Source organism: Mytilus galloprovincialis, chromosome 5 (genome assembly GCF_965363235.1).
Source record: "Mytilus galloprovincialis chromosome 5, xbMytGall1.hap1.1, whole genome shotgun sequence".
Lineage (NCBI taxonomy): Eukaryota > Metazoa > Mollusca > Bivalvia > Mytilida > Mytilidae > Mytilus > Mytilus galloprovincialis.
In genome coordinates, this window is record NC_134842.1 from 7035559 (window position 1) to 7061204 (window position 25646).

The window sequence follows — 25646 nt, forward strand, 5'->3', positions numbered from 1 at the left end:
AACCAAGAAGTGATATGAAAATAATCAATAGATAGTATACCAGATAGAGAAAGAACACCATAGGATGTACAATGTTTTTATTACTTATACTTACTTTACTACCACTGTCCGAGGCAGTACCATTCCGTCATGATATAGATTTTCATCATCCAGAAAGTGGGGAGAGAGTTAAACTACAGAGTAATGGTGAACTTACTGATACAGTGGATCTAGACAGAGTTGACGGAATCAAGGTTTGTGAAACAGATATTTTGCGCCTGTCCCAAGTCAGAAGCCTCTGGACTTTGTTAGTCTTGTATTATTTTATTTTTAGTTTCTTGTGTACAATTTGGAAATTAGTATGGCGTTCATTATCACTGAACTAGTATATATTTGTTTAGGGGCCAGTTGAAGGACGCCTCCGGGTGCGGGAATTTCTCGCTACATTAAAGACCTGTTGGTGACCTTCTGCTGTTGTTTTTTTATATGGTAGGGTTGTTGTCTCTTTGGCACATTCCCCATTTCCATTCTCAATTTTATTAAAAAAAACTAAACTATTAGTTTGATAGATACGAGAAGATGTGGTATGAGTTCCATAAGACAACTCTCCATCCAAGACACAATTTGTTAAAGTGAACCATTACAGCTCAAAGTACGGTCTTCAACACGGAGCCTTGGCCCACACCGAACAGCAAGCAAGCTATAAAAGGCCCCAACAATTAGTAGTGTAAAACCATTCAAACGATAAACATATTTTATTTGAAAAAGTATCAATAGATATTGGACACAAGTTATAATAACATTAGTGATGTTCTCTCCCTTCATTGGTCAGCTTGGTACAGATTAATGAGGTTTGTATAAAATAAAAAATTTACAAACTTGTCGTTTGTGTGAATTTGGAAATAACTGAAAGGTTCAAGGTTTGTAAAGTCTGTAAATTCTATTTTGTTTTCGTTTTGATGGGTTGATGTCTCATTAATTAATATGTTTCGGAGTTAAGTATGACATCCATAATCAATGAACTAGTGCACATTTTTGTTAAGGGAGCAGCTGAAGCACGCCTCTGGTGCGGGGATTTTCTCGCTGAATTGAAGACCCATTGATGGCCTTCGGCTGTTTTTTGCTCTTTGGTCAGGTCACAGTGTTGTCTCTTTAATACATTCCTTATTTCCATTTTCAATTTTACCTCATCTTATATATTCATATCCCTGGTTCATGTATTGTAAATAGTGTCGTAGAGGTACGTGAATGAATCAAACTGTTGAGATAGACTTTGTGTCTATTTGGATTGCTGAAATATGTAAAATTGTTCTTTCTTTTTGTTGAATTTATTACAAATTTTCATCCTTGTAATGAGTTTTTGGAGAAAGTAATTTTATCCGTTTCATTTTTCAAAGATTAATATTTTAAATCATTTCACTAGACTGGTTTATTTTTACGAGTACATATCTTTCTATTGAAGCGTGTTATCTGTGAAAAATCCAAAGTTCTAATAGCTACTGAAACAAACGCTTTTGCCAAAAAATGGAAAAATGGACAAGTTATCATTGGGAGTTCTAAGTGGGATTGCTATAGGAATACGCTAGGATCTAACTCAAAGGGAATATATGCAAAAATCGTGGCTGTTTTCTTTCCGACGGAGACTGGTATTGTAGTCCATACAGAAAAAGCAGGGTAAGCTATAGCTTATATTAAATATATGTACAACGTAAATTAATATTATATACGTTCAGATACGTGAACTAATTGTGAACTAATTTTGTGAAATAAAAAATAGAAATATCGCGGAATAAGATGTATTTAGTAGAAAAATTATCCGCTTGTGAGACCTGTTGATTGGACAATGAAAAGTCCAAAACAATGTTGAAGTATATACTACCGGAGTCCACATGTCATCATCACATAAAACTTCAAATAAGCATTTATTTTCCGGTCTCAAATTTGATATGCACGATGTAGTTCATATGTATATGTTCCAGACCGTATGAGTATTTGGACCGTACGCGTACGGTCTGGATCGTATGCGTACTGTTTCAAAATACTCATACGGCTCGACTTATATTAAGAAGTTTTTTAGATACAAGTTTATTAGATACAAATGCAGCTTATAACAGACCAACATAACTTAACTCTCAAAATAATATAAAATAGTTCAATTGTAATTGAAATAAAAACATTATATTTTTAACTATTTAAAAAATTCACTCTCATTTTAAATATGTTAATCTCTTGTATTTAGAATGTCGATCTGTAATTATACATTAATTGAATTATGATCACTGAAATTGGAGATATCGGAAGTAAACATAATGTGGGAGAGCGTTTTAGAATATTTAGCAACTTTACAAAAAAAAAAAAAAATTCAAATGCAAAGGAACATGCATGAAGTGCAAACATGTAAATGTAAAAAAATATTACTTAACTTGTGTCACCTTGGGCGAGAGTACCAAAATAGGATTCAGATATACAATTAAACAAATATTTAATTTCAATTGCTTGTTTGTTCATTTTATCCATCTAATAGTAATAATAACAATTTGTAAAACTGGAACATATACAAATTTATTACTTATTCTTTTATTTATATTGAAAAACTCTCCGATAATATGGTCTAGTATGTCCTTCAATTTTAAGGCACAGCTAATATCAATTGTATGGTTAAGGATTTGAAATATGAAATTCTGTCAGTTCTTTTTATAAATGTATGCCTTAAAGTCCCCCAAGAAGTTGCGAATTCTTGGACATGATAAAACTTTTCATTCGCAACTACATGATGTTTATATAAGAATATTATTTCCATTGTATTTAGTGCGTTTGATGTAATCGACGAAGCTAGTATCAAATTCCACTATCATCCTGGAAATGAAAGCAGTCACCCAGCAGATGTCCGACGTCGTCATCGACGATATTTTGCCAACATTCTTTCAGAACTTCTGCGGAATATCGAATGGAAGGCTAACTTCAGTGCTACCGTACCATGGAATTACGACTTGGACAGAAAGTCGAATGGACCTTCATTCCGAGTCGTAACAACTGAGCACGATACAGAATACAATGTCCAGTTTGGTGGCTATAATACTACAGACGATGACGTATTCAGTTTCAACTGTAACAATTGTCATGGGCTGTCCACATTTTCGTATACTTTGTAAGTATTAAAATGATACATTTTTTGTGATCCTTTTATATGTGTTGCTCGTCTCTATAAAATGTCTCGGCGTAAATGTACATTCTGTAAATGACCATAATACTGTCAAATACTATAATTAAAAGAAAGATCTATACTATCAGATTATTACATGGCATTTTTCATATCGCATGTATTATCAGCCCTAGGTTCAATATCAGCCCAAGAGCCGCATGGCTCGAGGGCTGATATTGACCGAGGGCTGATAATACATGCTATATGAAAAATGACATGTTATGATCTTTTTATCATATGCTTCAACAGTAGAGAAAAATAACAGATTCATATATTGATCCTTCTACGTGGTTCCCGAAAAGAAGTTGAAAGAGTAAAAAGTTCAAGGACGTCGGACCCAAAATTTGATACATTCAATATGAAATCTTTCCATCATATGCCTCAACAGAGAAAAAAAACCCAGATTTTAATATAAACGAATCGACAAAAAAATAATTCAACAATATACATAATGAACATTGTTTGGAAAAGTCTTTTTTAAAAGTAACTTTCTAAATTATGTTTCAGAAAAACTTAAAAAATGCATTTATTTAATATTTTTTTTTTTTTTAATTAAATTTAATTATTTTACACAATATACTTTCCAGTATTCAAATAATTGTTTTGTACACTACTTTGTAATGTTTTTCATTGAAAACGTAGCATTGAGGTGCATTTTCCGGAATTTGCCGAGTATCACCGGAATGCCATGTGATAACGTTACGGAAAGGCATGTGATAACAATCGAAGCATGTGATAAACTTTTCATATCAGCCCGCTAAGCACCAATTCGAAAAATATGGAAAATACTTTAATTTAATGCTATTATCCTACGGTAAAAATCATATGGTATTTAGTCGAAGTATATGATAAATATCAGATTATTACATGGCATTTTTCATATTGCATGTATTATCAGCCCTAGGTTCAATATCAGCCCAAGAGCCGCATGGCCGAAGTCAAAGAGTGAATAGTTCACGGAAGTCGGACCCCAAATTTAGTTCATTCGATATGAAATCATTCTATCATATGCTTCAACAGAGAAGAAAAACATTTTAATATGGACGAATCGACCCCAAAAAATAATTCAACAATATACATAATGAACACTGTTTGGAAAAGTCAACTTTTTTTTAAATTAACTTTCTAAATTATGTTTGAAACTTTTAAAAAATGCATTTGTTTAATAATTTAAAAAAAAATTGTTTGTTTCTTTTTTATTTATTTTTATTATTTTACACAATATACATTCCAGTATCCATCTGTTTTGTACACTAGTTTGTAATGTTTTTCACTGAAAACGTAGCATTGAGGTGTATTTTCCGGAATTTGCCAAGTATCGCCGGAATACCATGCGATAACGTTACGGAAATGCATGTGATAACAGTCGAAGCATGTGATAAACTTTTCATATCAGTCCGCTAAGCACAAATTCGAAAAATATGGAATTTACGTTAATTTAATGTTAGTATCATACAGTAAAAATCATATGTTATTCAGTCTAAGTATATGATGAAAAATTATATACGACAGAGGATACAAATTCGATTTGCAGGCATGGATGTTGATTTAAATTTATGGTACACTTAAAAACATAAAGAAAGATGTTTTTTACAATTTCTTTGCGAGCTTATTTCAAATTTACTTATGGTGTTTCCTATGAGCGACTGCTAGAATAAAAACCACCATGGACTTAAAAAAAAATAAAAAATAAAAACAACGATAAGAATTAATTAAAGTCATGAAATTTATCTACACAACTGCATTCAATATAATGTTATATTACCATATGTACATTGATAATAATTTGTAATTTGTGTAATAGTATAACCAAATTAGTAATAATATTTGAATGTTTTATACTTAATTTTAGTGAAATGGTTATAAAGAAAAATGCTATGAATCAACCAAATATTCATCACTACTTATCTAAGGTTCGTATTACTAGTAGGTCCTGCATGTTTAATGAACCTCTGGTATTACGTATTTGGTGAACATATATCTAAGGTTCCTCTTACCAGGGTTGAGTTCAATATCGTTGCAGCTGTGGCACCGTTAAAGTCCACAATTCCTCTAAAGTCCACAACACCGCTAAAGTCCACAACAATTTTCCGCTAAAGTCCACAACGCCGCTAAAGTCCACAAACTTTCCGCCAAAGTCCACAAAATGACCTCCGCTAAAGTCCACAAGAAAACGCCGTTAAAGTCCACAATAACAAGTTCCGCTATAGTCCACAAAAAAGCACCGTTAAAGTCCAAACATTTATTTTTTATTATCAGAAGATCAATTCGCTGTTTTATTACTCCCAATAATATATATATCTAATAAAAATCATGAACCTTTGTTTTTTCAAAGTATTTCTTATGAAAGCGTATTAGGGACATAGTAAACATAAAATTTGTAATGAAATATTTTTCAAAGTCGAAATTTTTACATTCCAAATTTTAAAATTTCGACTTAATCTCGAATTTTTTGAATTTTCACAAATTTTTGTATTCCGACTAAGTAAAAATTCAAAATTTTGATTTTTTTTTAAAACTCGAAATTTCGACTTTTCTCAAACGCAAAATTCGACTTTTCTCAAACTCAAAATTTCGACTTTACTTCAAACTCAACAAATTACTTCCTTAAACTTTTAAAGCTGAAAATTTCGTCGTTTCCTCACTATTTAAACATAGACTGTTAGTAATCAAACACAGCTACAAGTATTACAATTTTAGGAGGAGAAGACATGGACGCAAATTAAAAAGCAACCGAGGATCCACACATTTTAGCAATTTATTTTCAGAAATTCGTTTGGTTCTAAAAATATAATAAGGATAATCATTTTATATTGAAGAGTTTCATTCGGAAAGAACATGCATGTTAACAGAAATTTTTAGTTTGAATAAATTTCAAGATTTAGAATGTCAAAGTTTCAAGTTAAAGTCAAAATTTCGAGATTTAAAAAGTTAAAATTTCGAGTTAAAGTCGAAATTTACAGATTTGAAATGCCGAAATTTTGACTTTGAAAAAAGAAGTTCACTGCTAATTTTATTTCTACTATATATTAAAAGAAGATGTGGTATTATTGCCAATGAGACGGCCTTATTATGTCCCTTATGTGGGGCCTTAAACTAACGGCCTTACTATGTCCCTTATGAGAGGTTCACACATTGCCGATTATTGCTCCGGTTTGAGACAAACAGCGATACGACACGAAAAGTGAAAAAGTCGGATTACTATCCTCAATTATCTCGAATGTTCTATCATTATCTGAACAAAGTCGTATAAGTTCGTAACAGATTCCTACGGGTCGGGAAGGGTCCGAATAGTTCGGCGAAGCACCCCGACAATTATGGGCGTCCCGTAACATTCGGGGAAACTCAGCCGATTTTGTCTAGTAGGATTATAGTCGTGCTTGTGTCGTGACAGATTATGCTGTATCGGATCAAAATCCTAACAATGTTCTGTGTATTCTTTACGGTGTCCTGTGGAACGGGAATGATCTTGAGAAATTTTTCATTGCTGTTTTTCTGCCGATTGGGTCCAGATTGCATCAAGATCTTGTCGATTGCGAACCGTTTTTGCCGAAACCGTTCCGAAACAGTCCCGTTATTAATTCTAAATTCGTCAATGATACCCACGTCAGAGTCCCGACAATTACAGAATACAATACGACTGAGACCAAACAAAGCCGTTTGCAATGCGATATCTAGAGCGGACCGTGAAAGGATTACGTTCCGACAGTACCTGGTCATCCCGAGTATGCCGACAGTTTTCAAACGGATAACTTCCGTCAGCGTCGAGTCACTGTCTTGTCACTATCTGATGGCTGATGGATTACATTCGGTAGAATCGGGACGCAGTCGTGACAGACTCGGTCGAATTTTACCTGGCGAAAGATACAAATCGGATTAGAAGCGGATTTAGAACGGGATTATCTGGATAAATTCGCTTGGAAACGGTTGAATATCGACGCTTCCTGAACAATATCTGATTGTTGTCGTGATTAAAAATTTTTTTTTACAAATTTTAATTGAAGTTTTAATTTCCATCCACGATTCATAGGATCTTGATCAGACTTGAATTAAATTTTAATCGGGAATGGTCCTGTCAAGGACTGCCGTTAAAATCGTGAATGTGCGACCCTAGCTTAAAAGATACAAATTAGATTAGAAGCGGATTGAGAACGGGATGATAGGGATACATTCGCTTGGAAACGGTTGAATATCGAAGCTTCCTGAACAATATCTGACTGTTGTCGTGATTAAGTTATTTGTTTTACAAATTTTAATTAAGGTTTGAATTTCCATCCACGATTCACAGGATCTTGATCAGACTTTTGACAAACTTTAATCGGGAATGGTCCTGTCAAACTGAGACGGCAGTAAAAAAACGTGAATGTGTGACCCCAGCTAAAGCCCCAGTCCCACTAGACCACGATTGCACCATGCTCACCTCGATCTAAAAAAAAAATCAGAACGTGGTGAGGTCGCGGTATGGGCATGATTAATATCGCACTACGATCTGTGAAAAACATGCAAATTTTGATGATCGAAGTACGATCGTGTAGATCGCAGTAAGGTCCTATCATGGTCGTGGTGAGATCTTCAAGATCGTGATGAGCGTGGCTAACTTTGAACATAGAATTTTTGGTAATTTACCTTTTGCTTATATTGAAATTATTTTTTAAAACTAAATAAAAATATATATAAAAAATCTTGCATGTCTGCTTTTTTTTTTTTTTTTTTTATCAAAATCACTCACGTGTACGTTATAATGTCATTTTTTTAGTTTGAAGTAAAGTCGAAATTTTGATTTTGAGAAAAGGCGAAATTTTGCGTTTGAGAAAAGTCGAAATTTCGAGTTTTAAAAAAAATCAAAATTTTGAATTTTTACTTAGTCGTAATTCAAAAATTTGAGAAGGTCAAAAATTCGAGATTAAGTCAAAATTTCGACTTTGAAAAATATTTCATTACAAATTTTATGTTTACTATGTCCCTAATACGCTTTCGTAAGAAATACTTTGAAAAAACAAGGGTTCATGCTTTTTATTAGATATATATACTATTGGGAGTAAAAAACCAGCGAATTAATCTTCTGATAATAAAAAAAAATGTTTGGACTTTAACGGTGCTTTTTTGTGGACTTTAGCGGAACTTGTTATTGTGGACTTTAACGGCGTTTTCTTGTGGACTTTAGCGGAGGTCATTTTGTGGACTTTAGCGGAAAGTTTGTGGACTTTAGCGGCGTTGTGGACTTTAGCGGAAAATTGTTGTGGACTTTAGCGGTGTTGTGGACTTTAGAGGAATTGTGGACTTTAACGGTGCCACACAGCTATCAATATCTATGTAACAACTAGCCTATAGCTACACTAGACAAAATCTACGTAGCACTACGTAGCCGCTACGATCTTGAACGCAACGCAGACATCAGTTACTAGGTACTACAAGTATAAGTAGACTTCTAGTATTACCTAATGGTGAACTTATTTTTATGAAAGAATGTTTGATAGATGTTTTGGGATATCTTCAAAAGTTCATGAGCATAGCCTATACTTTAATCCCACTATATACACGAGATTTTGTACGACATTTGTATGTTTTAATGCTTATAATTCTGGTTCAAATTATAGTAAAATATCTTGCCACCTAGTTTGTCTTCGAACGCTTTTGAGAGTAAGGTAAATCCTTATCAATGTGCGAGATCAGTGGCAAATATTTCAAACATATACAAGTAAATAATATATATGATCGAGAACGGAGCTTCAGAGTGCAGTTACAGAACAAGTTTGTTATAAATGTTCTGTCTATTGTTGTATTTTATAGAACTTTCTATATATCAATTTTTTATACTAGTTAGAAACGAATACTTCAATGTCTTTGGACTCTTCACTAACAACAACTGATGCGATGAGAGTGGAAATATCAAAGACAATTATGAAGACGGCACCAAAGATTCTATTTACCATACCAGTAGCTGTAGTAGACGACGCGCGCATTCCTCCTGTCACTCTTACTGTCAACTATGAAAGTGAAACACACGTCGATATCAACATGACAGCCACAGATAAAGTGGACGCTGCACATAAATACAACATACAAGGGGCATATATAATAGGTAATTACACTAGTAGGTCATACAGATGATGCACTTCAGTGTTTTGAAATAAGCTCTAAAAAGCGCCTGGAAAACACATATGACGATATATTCTGATTATACTACATGTATATCAGAAGGCCACATGAATAAGCTAAAAGATTAAACACAACTTAAGTACCTTGCTACAACAATAGAACAGGAGCACGTGACATTTATATGTAATAACAATTCAACATAACTCAATCGGGGAACAAATTGTCTAACGGTTCAACATCATTTTGGCGTGTGCTGTGGAATATATACATGTCATGCCAGATTGACAAAGCCTGTGTGCATGTTAACATTATGATTTAACATCACCGGAGCATGTGACATATATGATTGAAATTATTGAATATGTTACCAATTTGAAATCAGCTTATCGGGGAGGGTAAAATATACATATAGTATTAAAATGCGAGACAATTGAAACAAGTTAAAATACTAAAAGCAAAGACAACATAAAGCGTCAATTTACAAAACATAAGAAGCCTACACACATTTTTATTATAACTTGAATACAATATCAACAAATGAAATAATTTTTTTAGAGAAATACGCCATTTGTTTGAGCATCATTGTTTATTTATATTTCCAGTGAATTTATGACACATTGAAATTGCATAAAACTTGTCTTTTTTTTAAAAGTTCGTGACGAGATAGATCTTGTATCTTTTTTGTATTCTAGTTCAGGAATATTCTGCTGGACAGGGTATGACAGGTTATGTCGCATCAGAAAATTGGGAAATCAAAACAGAACATGCTGAAACTATAACAAACAAAGATCTTTATCTTACAACAGCTGTTTACCAAAAGGTAGGCTTAGTAAATGATTGAAAACAACGAACGAAATTGATAATAAGAAAATGATACTAGATAGACATATAATCTTGGAATTCCCCTCCAAATAATAACTGCAAGGTAATATTGAGGCAACTTTACTTCAGGTTTAAAGGTGATTGATAACGCATAGTATAGAAGTATAATAGTAGGTGCCTTATGTCGAAATCCAGGAGTATATGAAAATCATAATATGTAGTAATTATCAGAATTGTTATTTACGATATCTAAATCATTTAAAAATTCGACCATTTGTATTTATTTCAGATGAATGTAACAACAACCATTGGATGGCTTGCCAGAGACATGGAAATTAATTTTTCGCCTCCTGTTGAATTCAGGTATAATGTTTTACCGTATATGATTATGATCTATCTACATATATATGTATAGTATAGATAAAGTAAGTCAAACTTGAATCAACTCTTTTACGAAGTCGATTTTAAGCATCTGTTCCTAGTAGGAACATGTAGGCTACCTGTTTCGGTTTTAAGTAAGAACATGTAGTACTAGTAAACAACTGCAATGGGACCATATAATTTTTCTATGCATTTTTCTGCTGAAGCATATAAGTGATATTGTTGAATAAAAAGATCAAATTTCAATAAGAACGTCACACAGAGCAAGCGTGCAATCTTTGATCGATAATATAGGTTCATTATCGATGTCATATGTGGAAAAAAAACAGTGAGCTTTGCATGTTTTTTAAAGCTTAGCTAACAAAAAAACCTGGTTCCTGACATATGTTCAGTGCAATACAATAATTTCCAATTTTTTTTTTGGTTTTCAATATACATGTATATTGACATTTGTCTAATTTTTGATACTCAAGAATGATCTGAATGTGGTTTCTGCGTTACAAATATTTATAATCCTTTATTACTGTTGTCTTTTAGGATCTCCCCAATATTAACATCGGTGTCAGTAACAGAAGACGTCAAACGCTGCACCGTAGATGTATTAAACATAGAAGGCAACTTTAATGTGTCTGATGCTCGGCTTATTGTGGATGCTTTCGATGTTCCCATATGGTAAGATTTGTCTCTCTGTATACAGTAATCCGATGCATTTTGACTGATTTTAAACATTCAGCATTATATTTTGTTTAAACCATTACAACTTATCATTAAAGTTTAGTGCTAGCCCACTTGTTCTTGAAATTGCATGAAGCAGATTGTTAATCGATGGCTTTTTTACACAGAAGAAAATAAGCAATGAAATAAGAAGTAAAAATAAACGTGACCAAGAAGAATTATCAAATGTGATATTGAACAGATATATCATGTTAAGGAGGGGTATTTGCGAAAAAAAAACAGTCGAGAGAATGTCAAATTTCGCGAGCCGTCAGTCGAGGGAAATTCATTCTCAAAGACTGGTATTTTTCGCAAATACCCCTCAAGAACATGCTAAATCTGTTTAATAACACCGAATGTAAATTCAAAAATGCATTGATGATCGTGACGGTAAAAGCGTCCAGTCGGATAGAGTATCCGGTTAAAAGCTCATTAGAGCTTATGTTTGTCTATGTTTTATATACCATGCCGACTCTAAATAAAGCTTATTTATTATTTATTTATTTATTTTATAGTATTTTTTGGCAAATACCACGGCAGAGAGGGTAAAAAAGGCATATCCTTTTTGCATATACCCCGGCAGCGTTAAAAATGAACGATATTTATTTGATAATTACACCTTATGTAAGAATCCGGGGTTTTGATTGGTTAATAGCCAGTGTATTTTTCACCAATTTACTGTTATCAAATGAATATCGTTCATTTTTAACGCCGCCGGGGTATTTGCTAAAAGGATATGCCTTTTTTACCCTCTCTGCCGTGGTATTTGCCAAAAAAATACTCTATCCGACTGGACGCTTGTAACGTCGCGATCATCAATGCGTTTAGTACATTAACATTCGGTGTAATTAAACAGATTTATCATGTTATTGAGGGGTATTTGCGAAAAATACCAGTCTTGAGAATGAATTTCCCTCGCCTTACGGCTCGTGAAATTTAACATTCTCTCGACTGGTATTTTTCGCAAATACCCCTCCTTAACATGATATATCTGTTCATAACAGTTAATTGGTGAAAAATACACTGGCTATCAACCAATCAAAACCCAGGATTCTTACATAAGGTGTAATAATGTACAATATATTATAACTAAGTTTAATATATCATGTTATTCCAGTATGTTTCACTTTAAAAGTTTCATCCATAATGGCATTGTACAACATATCACAAACTAGTCAAAACATTTACTAAATTTTATCATCGGTATAAAGACATCATTCGTAAATATAGCTCTACATGCAGACTTCTAATACGTTCAGGTATTTCACATCCAATTTTTTATGGTAATATTCTTTATAAAGCACAAAGGTGTCAGTATTCACCTCAGAAACTTACAAAACCTTTGAATAGAATTATTAAGAAGGGATATAATTACGATATTGTTGTCAAGTCATTAAAGATTGCATATTTTGGCGTTAATATTGAGTCACTGATAAGGTCTTTGCATCGGAACTAAACACATTTATTCTAAAAACAGTTGTTGGCATGACACGGGTTATGTTCTTCTCATATATGTTATGATGGTATGATACTAAACCCCTAACGGGAAGGATTGTGCCTGATGTTCATATGATGAAATCATAATCTTTCAGTCAGTTTAGTTGAAGTCTGGAGCTGGCATGTCAGTTAACTGCTAGTAGTCTGTTGTTATTTATGTATTATTGTCATTTTGTTTATTTTCTTTGGTTACATCTTTTGACATCAGACTCGGATTTCTCTTGAACTGAATTTTAATGTGCGTATTGTTATGCGTTTACTTTACTACATTGGTTAGAGGTATAGGGGGAGGGTTGAGATCTCACAAACATGTTTAACCCCGCCGCATTTTTGCGCCTGTCCCAAGTCAGGAGCCTCTGGCCTTTGTTAGTCTTGTATTATTTTAATTTTAGTTTCTTGTGTACAATTTGGAAATTAGTATGGCGTTCATTATCACTGGACTAGTATATATTTGTTTAGGGGCCAGCTGAAGGACGCCTCCGGGTGCGGGAATTTCTCGCTACATTGAAGACCTGTTGGTGACCCTCTGCTGTTGTTTTTTATTTGGGCGGGTTGTTGTCTCTTTGACACATTCCCCATTTCCATTCTCAATTTTATGTTGTAGGAATACATTGCTGGCGGAAGGTTTCAACAGAACAGTAAATATTACGACAGAAGAAATATACAGATCATGTAGTGCCGATTGTTTTCCGGATGGGAAAGACCATCACAATGGAGATGCACAAGATATTGTTGGCCAAATGAAAAACAAAATATTACGAAATGATACATCATTTTATAAGTATGATTTCGGTAGTTTAAAGTTGACAAAAATATTGTTCTGTTTGTAATAATTATATTCAATACATAACTATATACTAATAATACTTACACATAAAGCTATCATAAGAATATCTTGGAAAATATATGAAAGCAATATTTAATTTTTCCATTTCCATTCTTATCATCATGTAAAGCCATATAGATAACACTTAAAGTTTTTTTTACTTCTTACTTTATAGGCAGACCTATAATTGGTAAAATTGACCTATAGATCAATTCTCATCTTCTTAAATTCTTAAAGATTAAGTTCGCTGTTTTTATAAGTTACGAAATTCAATAATGAAAATATTTATTTGTCATTCCTTTAAAACATTGATTTACTCTATCACCACGCAGTCTCCATAAAAAAAAAATGATAATGTAAATGATTTATGTTCCTCAGATTACATCAGATGGTTGGTAGTGATGTACTGTTCGCATCAGAGGAAGCCGACACAGCTGTATGGTGCGGATATCCGGGCAGACCATGTGCACGATGTACAACGAAACCAGCAGGATATGATGACGTCGACAAATGTGCTGATAGAATGATGACGTCATCATTAGCATCTAAGACTAGCCTTTTGGGGAAATATGTCTCAAGCGAGTGGCCTAACAGTATGTGGTTTCAATGTAAAACAATACTTATCGGTGTTACTCGTTGGTGAAGGTCGTATTATAATCTAAAGTTGTTAATTTTTGTGTCAGTTGGTCTTTTGTGGAAAGTTTTCTCATTGACTATCATACCGTATCATCTTGTTTTTATTATTATCAACTCGGTAGGATATACTCGAAATAAGTAGGAATTTTTTTTTCGCCAGATGCAGGATTTTGTTTTGAAATTCACTAAATTTCTAGCGCAAGAAAATGTCCACTAACAAAACTATCAAACCTTCTGATACTAATTCATAATTTCTCCTAATACTCTAGTATATTTATCGAAAGGAGAAATGTCACATTTACTAGACCAACACTATAGACTATTTCCGCGATTGTCATATGTAGTAATTGCCCTATCAGGTTCATTGATCCTTTATAGCAAGGATTGCCTTTACATTAACAGTATCTTCTTCGTGTACATTTGTAAGAACTAAATGATGACATTATTTTGAAACTGATTACATATAATGAGTATATTTTCAAGAATATCTTACACTTGTATATTACTTTTATGAACAATATTTTATTGTGTTATTTAAGGAAAACTAATTGTTCATGAAGCATGGGACGAGCCAACTTCAATACATCCTTATGGAGAACATGGGAACAGTTCTCTTCACTACGAGGGAAGGGCGGCAATAGTGTCAGTATCGAAAGATATTAACAAAACAACACCACTAATAGATCAAGACCCTAATCTAACTGAAAGACTTCACGAGTTAGCAGTATGTTCTGGGTTTCCTTACGTTTCAAATGAAGATGATAGAAAACTTGTACACGTGGCTGTTAAGGATGAAGAAGTGACTCATACTAAACGAAGAAAACCTGAGCCTGTAAATTCAAAGGACCAATTAGCTTTCGAAAATGCATTGAAGAAAATAGGTAAAGCCGAATTAGACTTTTGACCCAATTTGACGGTCCATGGAACATGGAAAATGATAGTGCCAGTGGGGTATCCGTGTACTTTGGACACATTCTTGTTAAATTTTCCTTTGAGTTCAGTATTTTTTTTTTTATAATTTTACTTTTTACACAAATGAACACTGGCAAATATAGCATTGCCTTCGACAGACACAATTAGTTGTTTCTTGATGATTATTTTATCAAGCCTTTTACCCCTAAAAATGTGATCTAATTTGTTGTTAATGTTGACAACCGCGTGTGCGTTACCATCTTAATTACCATAAAGAATTCTGGGAGTGAATTATCGATTTTATGAATTGAATGCAAACCATACATCATAATAAGTCCTTATATTTGTGATAAACATTTTGTTAAGTAATTCCAATCAAATAAGTATTTATGCTTCTCACCAGCAATATATATGTGTATATTTCAGATACCATTTTGTTCGCTGACAGATGCCCTGATATAACAATTAATCCAACAGACCACTGGCCACCACAGTCCAGTAATGAAGAAGAAGCATGTGGTCAAACGTCATATAAAATCAGTCGTGAAAACGAAGATGCAATGCAAACGTATGTTTTTGATTCATATATCTCATTAAGTAAACAGTATTTTAGACTTTATTAACAATTTTAAAGTGATGTTAATGTTAAAATAAAATTTATAAACTTAAAACTTTAACCCATAAAGTACGGAAGCCGTAAGGGGACACACAAAACATTAGAAAATATTTTTTTTTAATTCGAGATCACGATAAAACATTACCGTTTTACCGAGATCTCGATAAAAAATATATCGTTATCTCGAGAAAACGAAACTGTTATATCGAGATCTCGGATTATTATATCGTTATCTCGAGAAAACGAAACTTTAATATATCGTTATCTCGAGAAAACGAAACTGTTATATCGAGATCTCGGATTATTAAATCGTTATCTCGGTTTAATATATCGAGATCTCGATAAAAAATATATCGTTATCTCGAGAAAACGAAATTGTTATATCGAGATCTCGATAAAAAATATATCGTTATCTCCAGAAAACGAAACTGTTATATCGAGATCTCGGATTATTATATCGTTATCTCGAGAAAACGAAACTTTAATATATCGTTATCTCGAGAAAACGAAACTGTTATATCGAGATCTCGGATTATTATATCGTTATCTCGAGAAAACGAAACTGTTATATCGAGATCTCGGATTATTATATCGTTATCTCGAGAAAACGAAACTTTAATATATCGTTATCTCGAGAAAACGAAATTGTTATATCGAGATCTCGGATTATTATATCGTTATCTCGAGAAAACGAAACTTTAATATATCGTTATCTCGAGAAAACGAAACTGTTATATCGAGATCTCGGATTATTAAACCGAGATCGAGAAAACGAAACTTTAATATATCGTTATCTCGAGAAAACGAAACTGTTATATCGAGATCTCGGATTATTAAATCGTTATCTCGGTTTAATAATCCGAGATCTCGATATAACAGTTTCGTTTTCTCGAGATAACGATATATTAAAGTTTCGTTTTCTCGAGATAACGATATAATAATCCGAGATCTCGATATAACAGTTTCGTTTTCGAGATAACGATATATTTTTTATCGAGATCTCGATATAACAATTTCGTTTTCTCGAGATAACGATATATTTTTTATCGAGATCTCGATATATTAAACCGAGATAACGATTTAATAATCCGAGATCTCGATATAACAGTTTCGTTTTCTCGAGATAACGATATATTAAAGTTTCGTTTTCTCGAGATAACGATATAATAATCCGAGATCTCGATATAACAGTTTCGTTTTCTCGAGATAACGATATATTTTTTATCGAGATCTCGATATAACAATTTCGTTTTATCGAGATAACGATCTCGATATAACAGTTTCGTTTTCTCGAGATAACTATATATTTTTTATCGAGATCTCGATATATTAAACCGAGATAACGATTTAATAATCCGAGATCTCGATATAACAGTTTCGTTTTCTCGAGATAACGATATATTAAAGTTTCGTTTTCTCGAGATAACGATATAATAATCCGAGATCTCAATATAACAGTTTCGTTTTCTCGAGATAACGATATATTTTTTATCGAGATATCGATATATTAAACCGAGATAACGATTTAATAATCCGAGATCTCGATATAACAGTTTCGTTTTCTCGAGATAACGATATATTTTTTATCGAGATCTCGATATAACAATTTCGTTTTATCGAGATAACGATATATTTTTTATCGAGATCTCGGTAAAACGGTAATGTTTTATCGTGATCTCGAATTAAAAAAAATATTTTCTAATGTTTTGTGTGTCCCCTTACGGCTTCCGTAATAAAGATATCATTCTTATGGACAGTTTTAATCTATTTGTTTTTTTCTTTTTCTTCACAATGTAATCTGTTAATGTTTCTTGTGCCAAACTTCTAGTATGTACGAGTATTCAGACGTGGACGTACAATTTGTTGATGAAGGACAAGTAGGTCAGTTATGTGGTTTAGGAAGAGAATGTATCTCATGTGAGAAACCGAGTTTGAGTAAATCGACCTGGGATTGGTGTGCCACACGTGTCATGTCTCCTAGAATGGCACTTAGACTCAAACGTTTAGCAGTACTTGTCAAAACAGACACCATGTTAAAAGGTACGAGTATAAATGATGTAAATAATAATTTGACCATCTCCAAGTAGTACATTCGTTTATCTCATTTGTTATATTGATAAAGAAATAATGAAATATTCCTACACTTACTAGTACCTTATTTGTCGATAGCAAATGATTATACAGAAACAAGCAAACTAGTACATATACTATTCGAAAATATAGTTAAAACCCAATATAAGCCATACACGATACTTCTAAAGAGGACCCTAAGAGTCCGTATGACCCTATATGGTCTCTTCCAAACTACTTTCAATTTGCAGTGCCGGTCCAAATTTCCATAACTTCAAACGTTTTGTTTTGTCGTCTCAATCATATAATAAAATCATTTGAATGGTCAAAATGAAATATGAATTTGAGACACCGACATATAATTTTTTTTTTTCATTTCAGGTGGACAAATTAAAGTTTTAAAGGCATTCAGTGATCAAAGTATCGATTTATACAATGATGGAAGGTACGTCTACTCAAATTACTAGGCTCTCTAGGGTTTTAAACTCTTTATTAAAGATATCCGTCTTTGAATGCTCTTCGTCTATTTCGAATGTTATTGATCGTTTTAAAAGTTAAAAAAAAACACCTACAAACAAACAACTACATACAGTTTTGAACATGTAACACAGCAAGAGGATCAGCCACGTTTAGTTCAATATTGTTCTTCATAAACATACCAATCACACTTACACAGCAACAAAGATAGCCAATCGATTTTGTCCGTTATGATTATTGATTTGTATTTCTCAAAAGATTGCCTATATCTAATAACAAATGTAAGGCGTATTGCAGAAATGAAGAAAAACAGTTAACATATTAGCTTACCCTACATCCAAATCAAATAAGGTTAATGAATAGATAATTTATTTTTGCAATTTATATTCGTAGAGCTATTCAGTTGACGTATATCAAAAACGGAACACACGGGGATGCTGATCAAATGAAACGATTAGCTGCCTTGTCTGTTTGCGCGGGATTTGATTTCATCAAATTCCCATCAACACATATAGAAGCTTTTGTTAAGGAACAATCTGGATATCGTACAACTTTGAATCAATTTCCGAGTGGCACAGTTATGATATCAGTTAGTCCACCTTTAGACTATCCTGGCGAATTTTCTTATGCAGAAAGCCTCCAACACGAAAGCAAAAAACCAGCACTCATTAGATCATTGAGCGATTCAACTCCCTTATCAAAACATTTTAAAATTGGTGATTTTAAAGAAAGATCTACTTCATATTTACGTATCGATTCAACTCTGGTCGAATGTTTAGATATGGTGAAGGACTCGTTTAAACAAGGGATAGATGTTCTCAAAGCGTACACGACAAAGTCTACGAATATGGAAATGAACAGCGAATGGACGCAGGAACAATTAGATCGGTTTCAGATGGGACAAGCTGTAGTGATTCAGAATGAAGAACAGACCATAGAAAGTACCACGAAACTAACAAAGTTATTGATGAGTACATGTACACCAGCACTCAGATTACAAAGACGTGGTCTGTCTTTATCTATTAGAGAAGATGGAGTATGTAATCAGCAATCAACGTTACGTGGTGGCAAATACTGTGGTAGGAACTTAGTAAATACAAAGGATTACGATTGTAAAAAATTGCTCTTAAATATCCTTTTTAGTCTATTCAGAATAATTTCACAATTTGTTTTATATTGATTTATTATTTGTGGTATATATGTAACACTCAGAAACGTGTCCTTCCCCCCAAACGGGTCCAAATCGACGTCACTGAACTGCAAAACATCTCTAGTTGTAAAAGCGCGCCAAAGTGTGTGATTTGTATAAACGCCTAAACGTGTCCATTTTTAATAAACTCCCAAACGTGTCCAATCCCCCAAACATGTCCATATCAAGCTTTTTTTTTTTATTTTACTGCAATTATCATTCGTGTTCATATTATAAAAACGTAGGTTATTTGTGGTTCTTTTTTTTTATTATTATTGTATACTCATTTTACGATCTTTTACTATTTCTTTTAAAGATAATCTTTATCTTTAAATAAGATAATTTACTTAAATTCTTTTTCTCTGCACTTTTAAATTTTTTAGCATTTCACTCTTTATAATGTCCCATAAGTTGTATTTTGGAAGGCAACATTTATTTGAAACGGACTCTATATAATTCCAATTTCCCAAACGTGTCTGTATCAAGCTTATTTTTTTCTTTACTTGAATTATCATTCTTGTCCATATCACATCATCAATACGTTGGTTATTTAGGTATTGCTTTTTTATTAACGTATACTCATTTTACTATTTCATTAAAAAATAGAAATATATATTTTTTTTAAACTGGCAGAATAACCTTGGTAAAGTTGGGGCGTCCGTTCGGCTAGTTTTAAATTTCCGCAACTTTCATATAAAACGGCCTCGATTACATATTGGAGTTTCATGAATAGTTTCTTACTGAAGTCATTAAAAAGTAGGGTCTTTTTACTCGCTGTTCAATTTTTTAAATGAAAATCCCAACTAGTATTTATCCCGAGTAACCGTAAAAATTTAGGCACAATTCCAAATTACGTATACAGGTAAGCCTGATAATATGACCTATCAGTATTTACTGATGTCGTTCAAATAATGCACGAAATATTTGTCACTGGATGTATGTCTCTTGTTCGTGTGTCTTTATTGAAGCTGGAAACCTAAAAAATATTCAAAAACCTGATTTCTACGCAGTTAATGATTTGGAGAGCTTTTACTTTATCAGACCTGTTGAAAAAAGTGAATATAAAAAAGAAGATGTGGTGTGATTGCCAATGAGACAACTGTCCACAAGAGACCAAAATGACACACACATTAACAACTATAGGTCACCGTACGGCTTTCAATTTTGCTGAAAGCCCGCCGTGCAATATTTGAATTGAATAAAAGGCATGACCGGAGTTTATTGATCACACATAATTTACATAGTAAAGGATTAATTCATCTGCACTAGAACTATGTGTATGTTTGCTCTAAATGAGCATGAAATACTTGCAACTGGACAACAAGCGATTTCAGTCAAAAGTTAATTCATATGTTACAGATTAAATTTTCAGTTATGGTAATCAGTAACAACAAGCGTTGAATAAACTAATGCTAATTAATTACCACTTCATCAACTATGTCTCCGATCACAGAAATGCCGTGAACGTTATTGATGTCATTTGGGACAAACATGTATTAGCGCGAAAAGACGCGAGACGTTATGCCGTTTACAAGTGGACACGTTTTGGGCGAATAACAATTATCGGGCACGTTTGGGGGTTATGAAATTGGACACGTTTGGGCAATATTGAATATTTAGGACATGTTTAGGGATAATAGACACGTTTGGGGGAATCGGACACGTTTAGGGGGAAGGACACGTTTGGGAGTGTTACATATATTAGAAATAATACAAAGTTATGTTGTTTTATGTATATTACACTATAAGTTACGACTTATTGACCCCTAATAGTTATCAAAAGTACCAGGGTTATAATTAAGTACGCCAGACGCGCGTTTCGTCTACACAAGACTCATCAGTGACCTAAATAATGCAGTATCTTTGTTGTGCGACAGTTTTGTTAAAAACAGAATTATTTATGGTTTTAAACATACCTGACCTTGGTTGCAACCTTTGATCAAGAAAATTTTTGTATTTAGTAATACATAACAATATCGGAACATTATATGCTTACAGAACATTTTAAATGGTATGTTGTGGTAACAGATTTCACAAGCTTGTAGGTCCGAAAATGCTATAGAAGTACTGCTATCACGATTATATTTCTCTTATAGTTTATGTTGGGGTATACCCCCTGGAAAGAACTGAAGAGAAGCAATATGTAAAGATAAGTACTAGTGTGAAACTAATGGAGACAGTTAATCAGCTGTGGAAAAAAGTTTGGGAGAATATTAAAGAATATAGATCTGAATTGACATCAGGTAAAATATATTGTTAGTTATTACCCGTTTGAAAACACAAAATATAACCTTTACAGGATTTGCTTACATTATTGACGTTTTCAAAAAGAGGAGCGAAAGATACTAGATAGACATTCAAACTCATAAATCAACAATAAACTGACAACGCCATGGTTTAAAAAGAAAAAAAATCCATGTAGTTATCTCCCTTGTCAACCACGGTATTACCTTTGATGATTTTCCTCCCTGTGCTGCGGGTAATTATTTATGATACTTGATGCTAAAGTGCCATGATGCCTTTAGGGGTTTCTCCTTTGTCTTATTGGTACTTATTCAGGATGTTCTGTCCCTCGTCTTTCATGTAACTCGTCTCTAAGATGTTTTTTCTTCCTTGTCATACAGATTACTGTCAATTATAGTTTTCTACCTTTTCATCATAACTCTCATTCTTGGTTTTTTATTATGGTGATCTGGGAAAGTCTTTGTTAGTTTTTTCTTTACTGTTCTCCGGTGAACTGTGTATCTTTCTGTATTAATCCGGCTAATTATTCAATAATGTTTTAATGTTTGTTTGCTAAATGCACGAAAACAAATATGAAATTCATAATCTAGACAACACCATATTAAGAATTACGATAAACATATTAAAGGCATCAGTATAACTAACCCTTCTGGGTAATAATGGAAGAAGACGATAAAAGATCAAGTAAAAAAAGACCAGTCTACTCATATATATCATTACTTTCATTATCAGTGGTATACACAAGTAATTAAAAAAAAACGTTTTTAAAGGGGGAACACAGAATTAAAATATTTATAAATAAAATTGAGTTTGACAGTCCTTACTGTTATGTACTAGTATATATATTACATGTAATCGAAATATTGGGTCAAAACCAATTTGGTTAAAAAACTACTTGCAACGTTATACATTACTAAACTTGTTGGTTAACGTAACTTGTATAATAATTTTCGTATGTAGGTGGTCCACAGATAATTCCATATAATGCTGAGGACATATGTAAACCTTCTGAACTTGGGATTGGAAACGAATTCTTATCATTTCAACTGCACCATTTTGGGTAAGATGTAAATTTTAAATCATACTTAGTCATGCAAAAATTCTTATTATTAAAATGTAAAACCATAAAATGTACACTGCTGTTCAGATAAGGAGAAAGGTGAACTTCTAATGTGATAAAAAAATAACGACACAACTTATGTCGTTATGATAGTTTGAATTCTTTTGAAAATTGCGAACTAATTATGTAATTCATCGTTTTAATCCATATGATAATGGTTTTTGATGGTCAAGTCAGTCAACACAATGGTTCATACCTATTGCTTTTTCATAATATTTCTACGATGTAGATTCTGTCTGAACTTTAAACAAAAACAACGATGTGAAAGAAGCATAGAGGCAAGGCAAGCGGAAGCTCTAAAATTGTGGACACAGATGTCTTCTACTGCAAGTAAGAATACTCTGCCCACGACAGAGATGAAACAAGCAATATTTGGGTGCTTGGTGGACGTATGTGGAGGTTGTTCAGGCTCAGGTAATTTATAATGACAAAATTCATGATTGGGCATTTAATTTATCCCAAACGTTTCTACTTTGAAAAATCATTACATTCAAATAACCAAAAAAAATAAATGAGCTTATCTTTAGAACTAAGTTAAACTAGGGGCTGTTGTATGTAAAGAACTATAGGTATACTAAGGGTTATTACACATGTTTGTATGTCCTTTTGGTTGCCAATTGTCGAGTGTTAAATAGTTAAACTTAATGATTGTGCATTCATCCCAAACATTTCGATTAAAAAACCCAACATAATATTCAAACTAACCCACACATAATTAGCTAATCTTTAAAACTGTAGGGCTTTTAAATGTATTCCTTTTGGTTTTACGCTCTCGCGCGTAAAATAGTTCTGTTCCAAGTTAGACACTGATTGAAATTGATAAAGGTTAGTTTAAGAAAATAATTGTTTGCAATAAGTAATAACATCATATTACAGAAACGTTTCTATCAAACTATTATAGCAAAACATAATTTGCCTTAATATAATAAAATAGTTATCACTTGGTTTTCTTTCTCCAGGAAGGAAATGGGACAAGAAGGTGAAGGCATGTGTTGACGTTGTTAGCAAATATATCTTTTATACCAGAAAACCCCTGGTAAAGAAGACCGACAAAGTATCAATTTTTGATACGGAAAATATACAATCTGCAGCACATGGCTTAGCTTGTAATGAGGGTGTTAGATGCGTGGAAAATGTTCAATTGTACAGCATGTTTCGTAAGTACATTATCTCTCTCAACACCTACTTTATAAATAAGAAGATGTGGTATGAGTGCCAATGGGACAACTCTTCGCCAAAGTAACAATGAGTATAAGTTAACAATTATATGTCAAAGTACTGCTTTCAACACGGAGCCTTGGCTAACACCAAATAGCGATCTATAAAGGACACACACATTACTAGTGTAAAACAATTCATAAAGAGAACCATCGGTGTGATCTATATAAAAAAACGCGAAACACTTATGATCCGCACCAATAAGCAGCAACAACTGAACAACAGGCTCCTGACTTAACCTATTTAACAGAAATACAATATGTGTCGTTTTATATATTTTGTAAATCATTTATACATTAAAATACAACTTAGTAATAACCCTTCGGCACTCTATCTGTTTTGAATTTAACCCCACTGATGAAGCTGAAGTAGGTTGTCGATTTAAGTAACGATTGGTAATTAGTGTCTTTTTCTTTCATAACAACAAAATGAATAACATGTTTAATATGTTATACTAAATTCTTCGATATTTTGTTTGTAATTCTAACGATCAAATCAAACGAGCCATATATTTTCGATAAATGGATACATATTCACATTTCCTTGAAAATTGTTTGATGCTGCGAGAGCACTTTTAAAAGACATGATATGAAAAAGAAGATGTGGCAGGATTGCTAATGAGACAACTCTCCACAAGAGAAAAAATGACAGAAATTAACAGCTATAGGTCACTATGCATATATTTTGATTCATACTCTATAATTGATGTTGTTTTTCCACAATATATTACAGAAACCACTATTAATTCAAAATACAAACCGGAACCTAATAATTCAATAGAGGAAGCCTTGTTTGATGGTCATGACAACCCTAGTCCATTGTTAGAAATAGTGGAACAATTCGTGGCAAAACAAGCGGCAGGAAATGTGTCAGTCTACATTGAAAGTATAAGGGATATTTCATCACTTCGGAATATTCTCAAGGTAAATAAAAATTGGAAACTACATTTATTTTTTTTTGTATAACCTAAGCTTTAAACTACAAATTTCTACAAAAAATGTATCTTTTTACACTTTTTTTGCATATCGAATGAATGTTATATCCTTTGTAACTATATAATGCACCATTTACGGATTTACTAATGTTTATGTCATTAAAAGACCTTGTATATGTCATTAAAAGACCTTATATATGTCATTTAAAGACCTTGTATATGTCATTAAAAGACCTTGTATTTGTCTCTATTTTGGACGTTGAGCTTACTTATCGAATCGATCGGCAAATTGTTAACAAAGAGTTACTTTATATATGAATCTAATAAATAATTGTTTACTTTTCACATTTTAATATTTGATCTATTTGTAGGTAATAATGATTTATAACAGAGATATAGAAATGGTTACATTTCTCACTTTAACGGGCGTAAAGAAAGATAAGTTAGCAACTGCTATCCAACGGAAAATTGAGACATGGGCCGGAAGTGCATGTCCAATATGGAGTCGGTTTGCTGTTGTTCCTTACAAAATAGAAGAAGTACATCCGTCCAGGGTAACACGCAGTATAGAGGACGGACGACATCGGAACAAAATGAAAGAGAAACAAAGAAACTGGGAAATTGATTGGATAATGATGACTTAAATATTTTTATTTCAGACTGTCAATTTGTTCGATTTCTAAAGTCAATAAATATGTTTGCATGCCTTA

At 32.9% G+C, this 25646-nt stretch overlaps 1 protein-coding gene across 2 annotated transcripts; it reads left to right on the top strand.

Moving 5' to 3' along the window:
- LOC143075046 (uncharacterized) lies at positions 1-25646 on the top strand. Of its 2 annotated transcripts, XM_076250300.1 has the most exons (22): positions 1-233; positions 1442-1653; positions 2789-3127; positions 5034-5094; positions 9002-9263; positions 9973-10100; positions 10392-10465; positions 11021-11155; positions 13299-13475; positions 13899-14113; positions 14696-15037; positions 15495-15636; positions 17513-17724; positions 18136-18199; positions 18625-19310; positions 21517-21592; positions 21626-21663; positions 22625-22724; positions 23014-23198; positions 23744-23941; positions 24735-24925; positions 25308-25646. In XM_076250300.1, exons 1-22 carry the CDS (start codon positions 72-74, stop codon positions 25578-25580), a joined length of 4272 nt encoding a protein of 1423 aa, XP_076106415.1. In that variant the 5' UTR covers positions 1-71; the 3' UTR covers positions 25581-25646. The 2 variants fall into 2 exon arrangements, with proteins under 2 accessions (XP_076106415.1, XP_076106414.1); XM_076250299.1 differs by having other exon boundaries at positions 2-233; positions 21517-21663.

What these genes read in the sequence shown, in the direction of transcription:
- LOC143075046 (XM_076250299.1), top strand. Translation starts at nt 72, where the DNA reads ATGTTTTTATTACTTATACTTACTTTACTACCACTGTCCGAGGCAGTA. An exon ending in TTCATCACTACTTATCTAAG is followed by an intron (nt 5,095 to 9,001) that starts GTTCGTATTACT and finishes TTTTTATACTAG; the next exon opens with TTAGAAACGAATACTTCAAT. An exon ending in GCTTTCGATGTTCCCATATG is followed by an intron (nt 11,156 to 13,298) that starts GTAAGATTTGTC and finishes TTTATGTTGTAG; the next exon opens with GAATACATTGCTGGCGGAAG.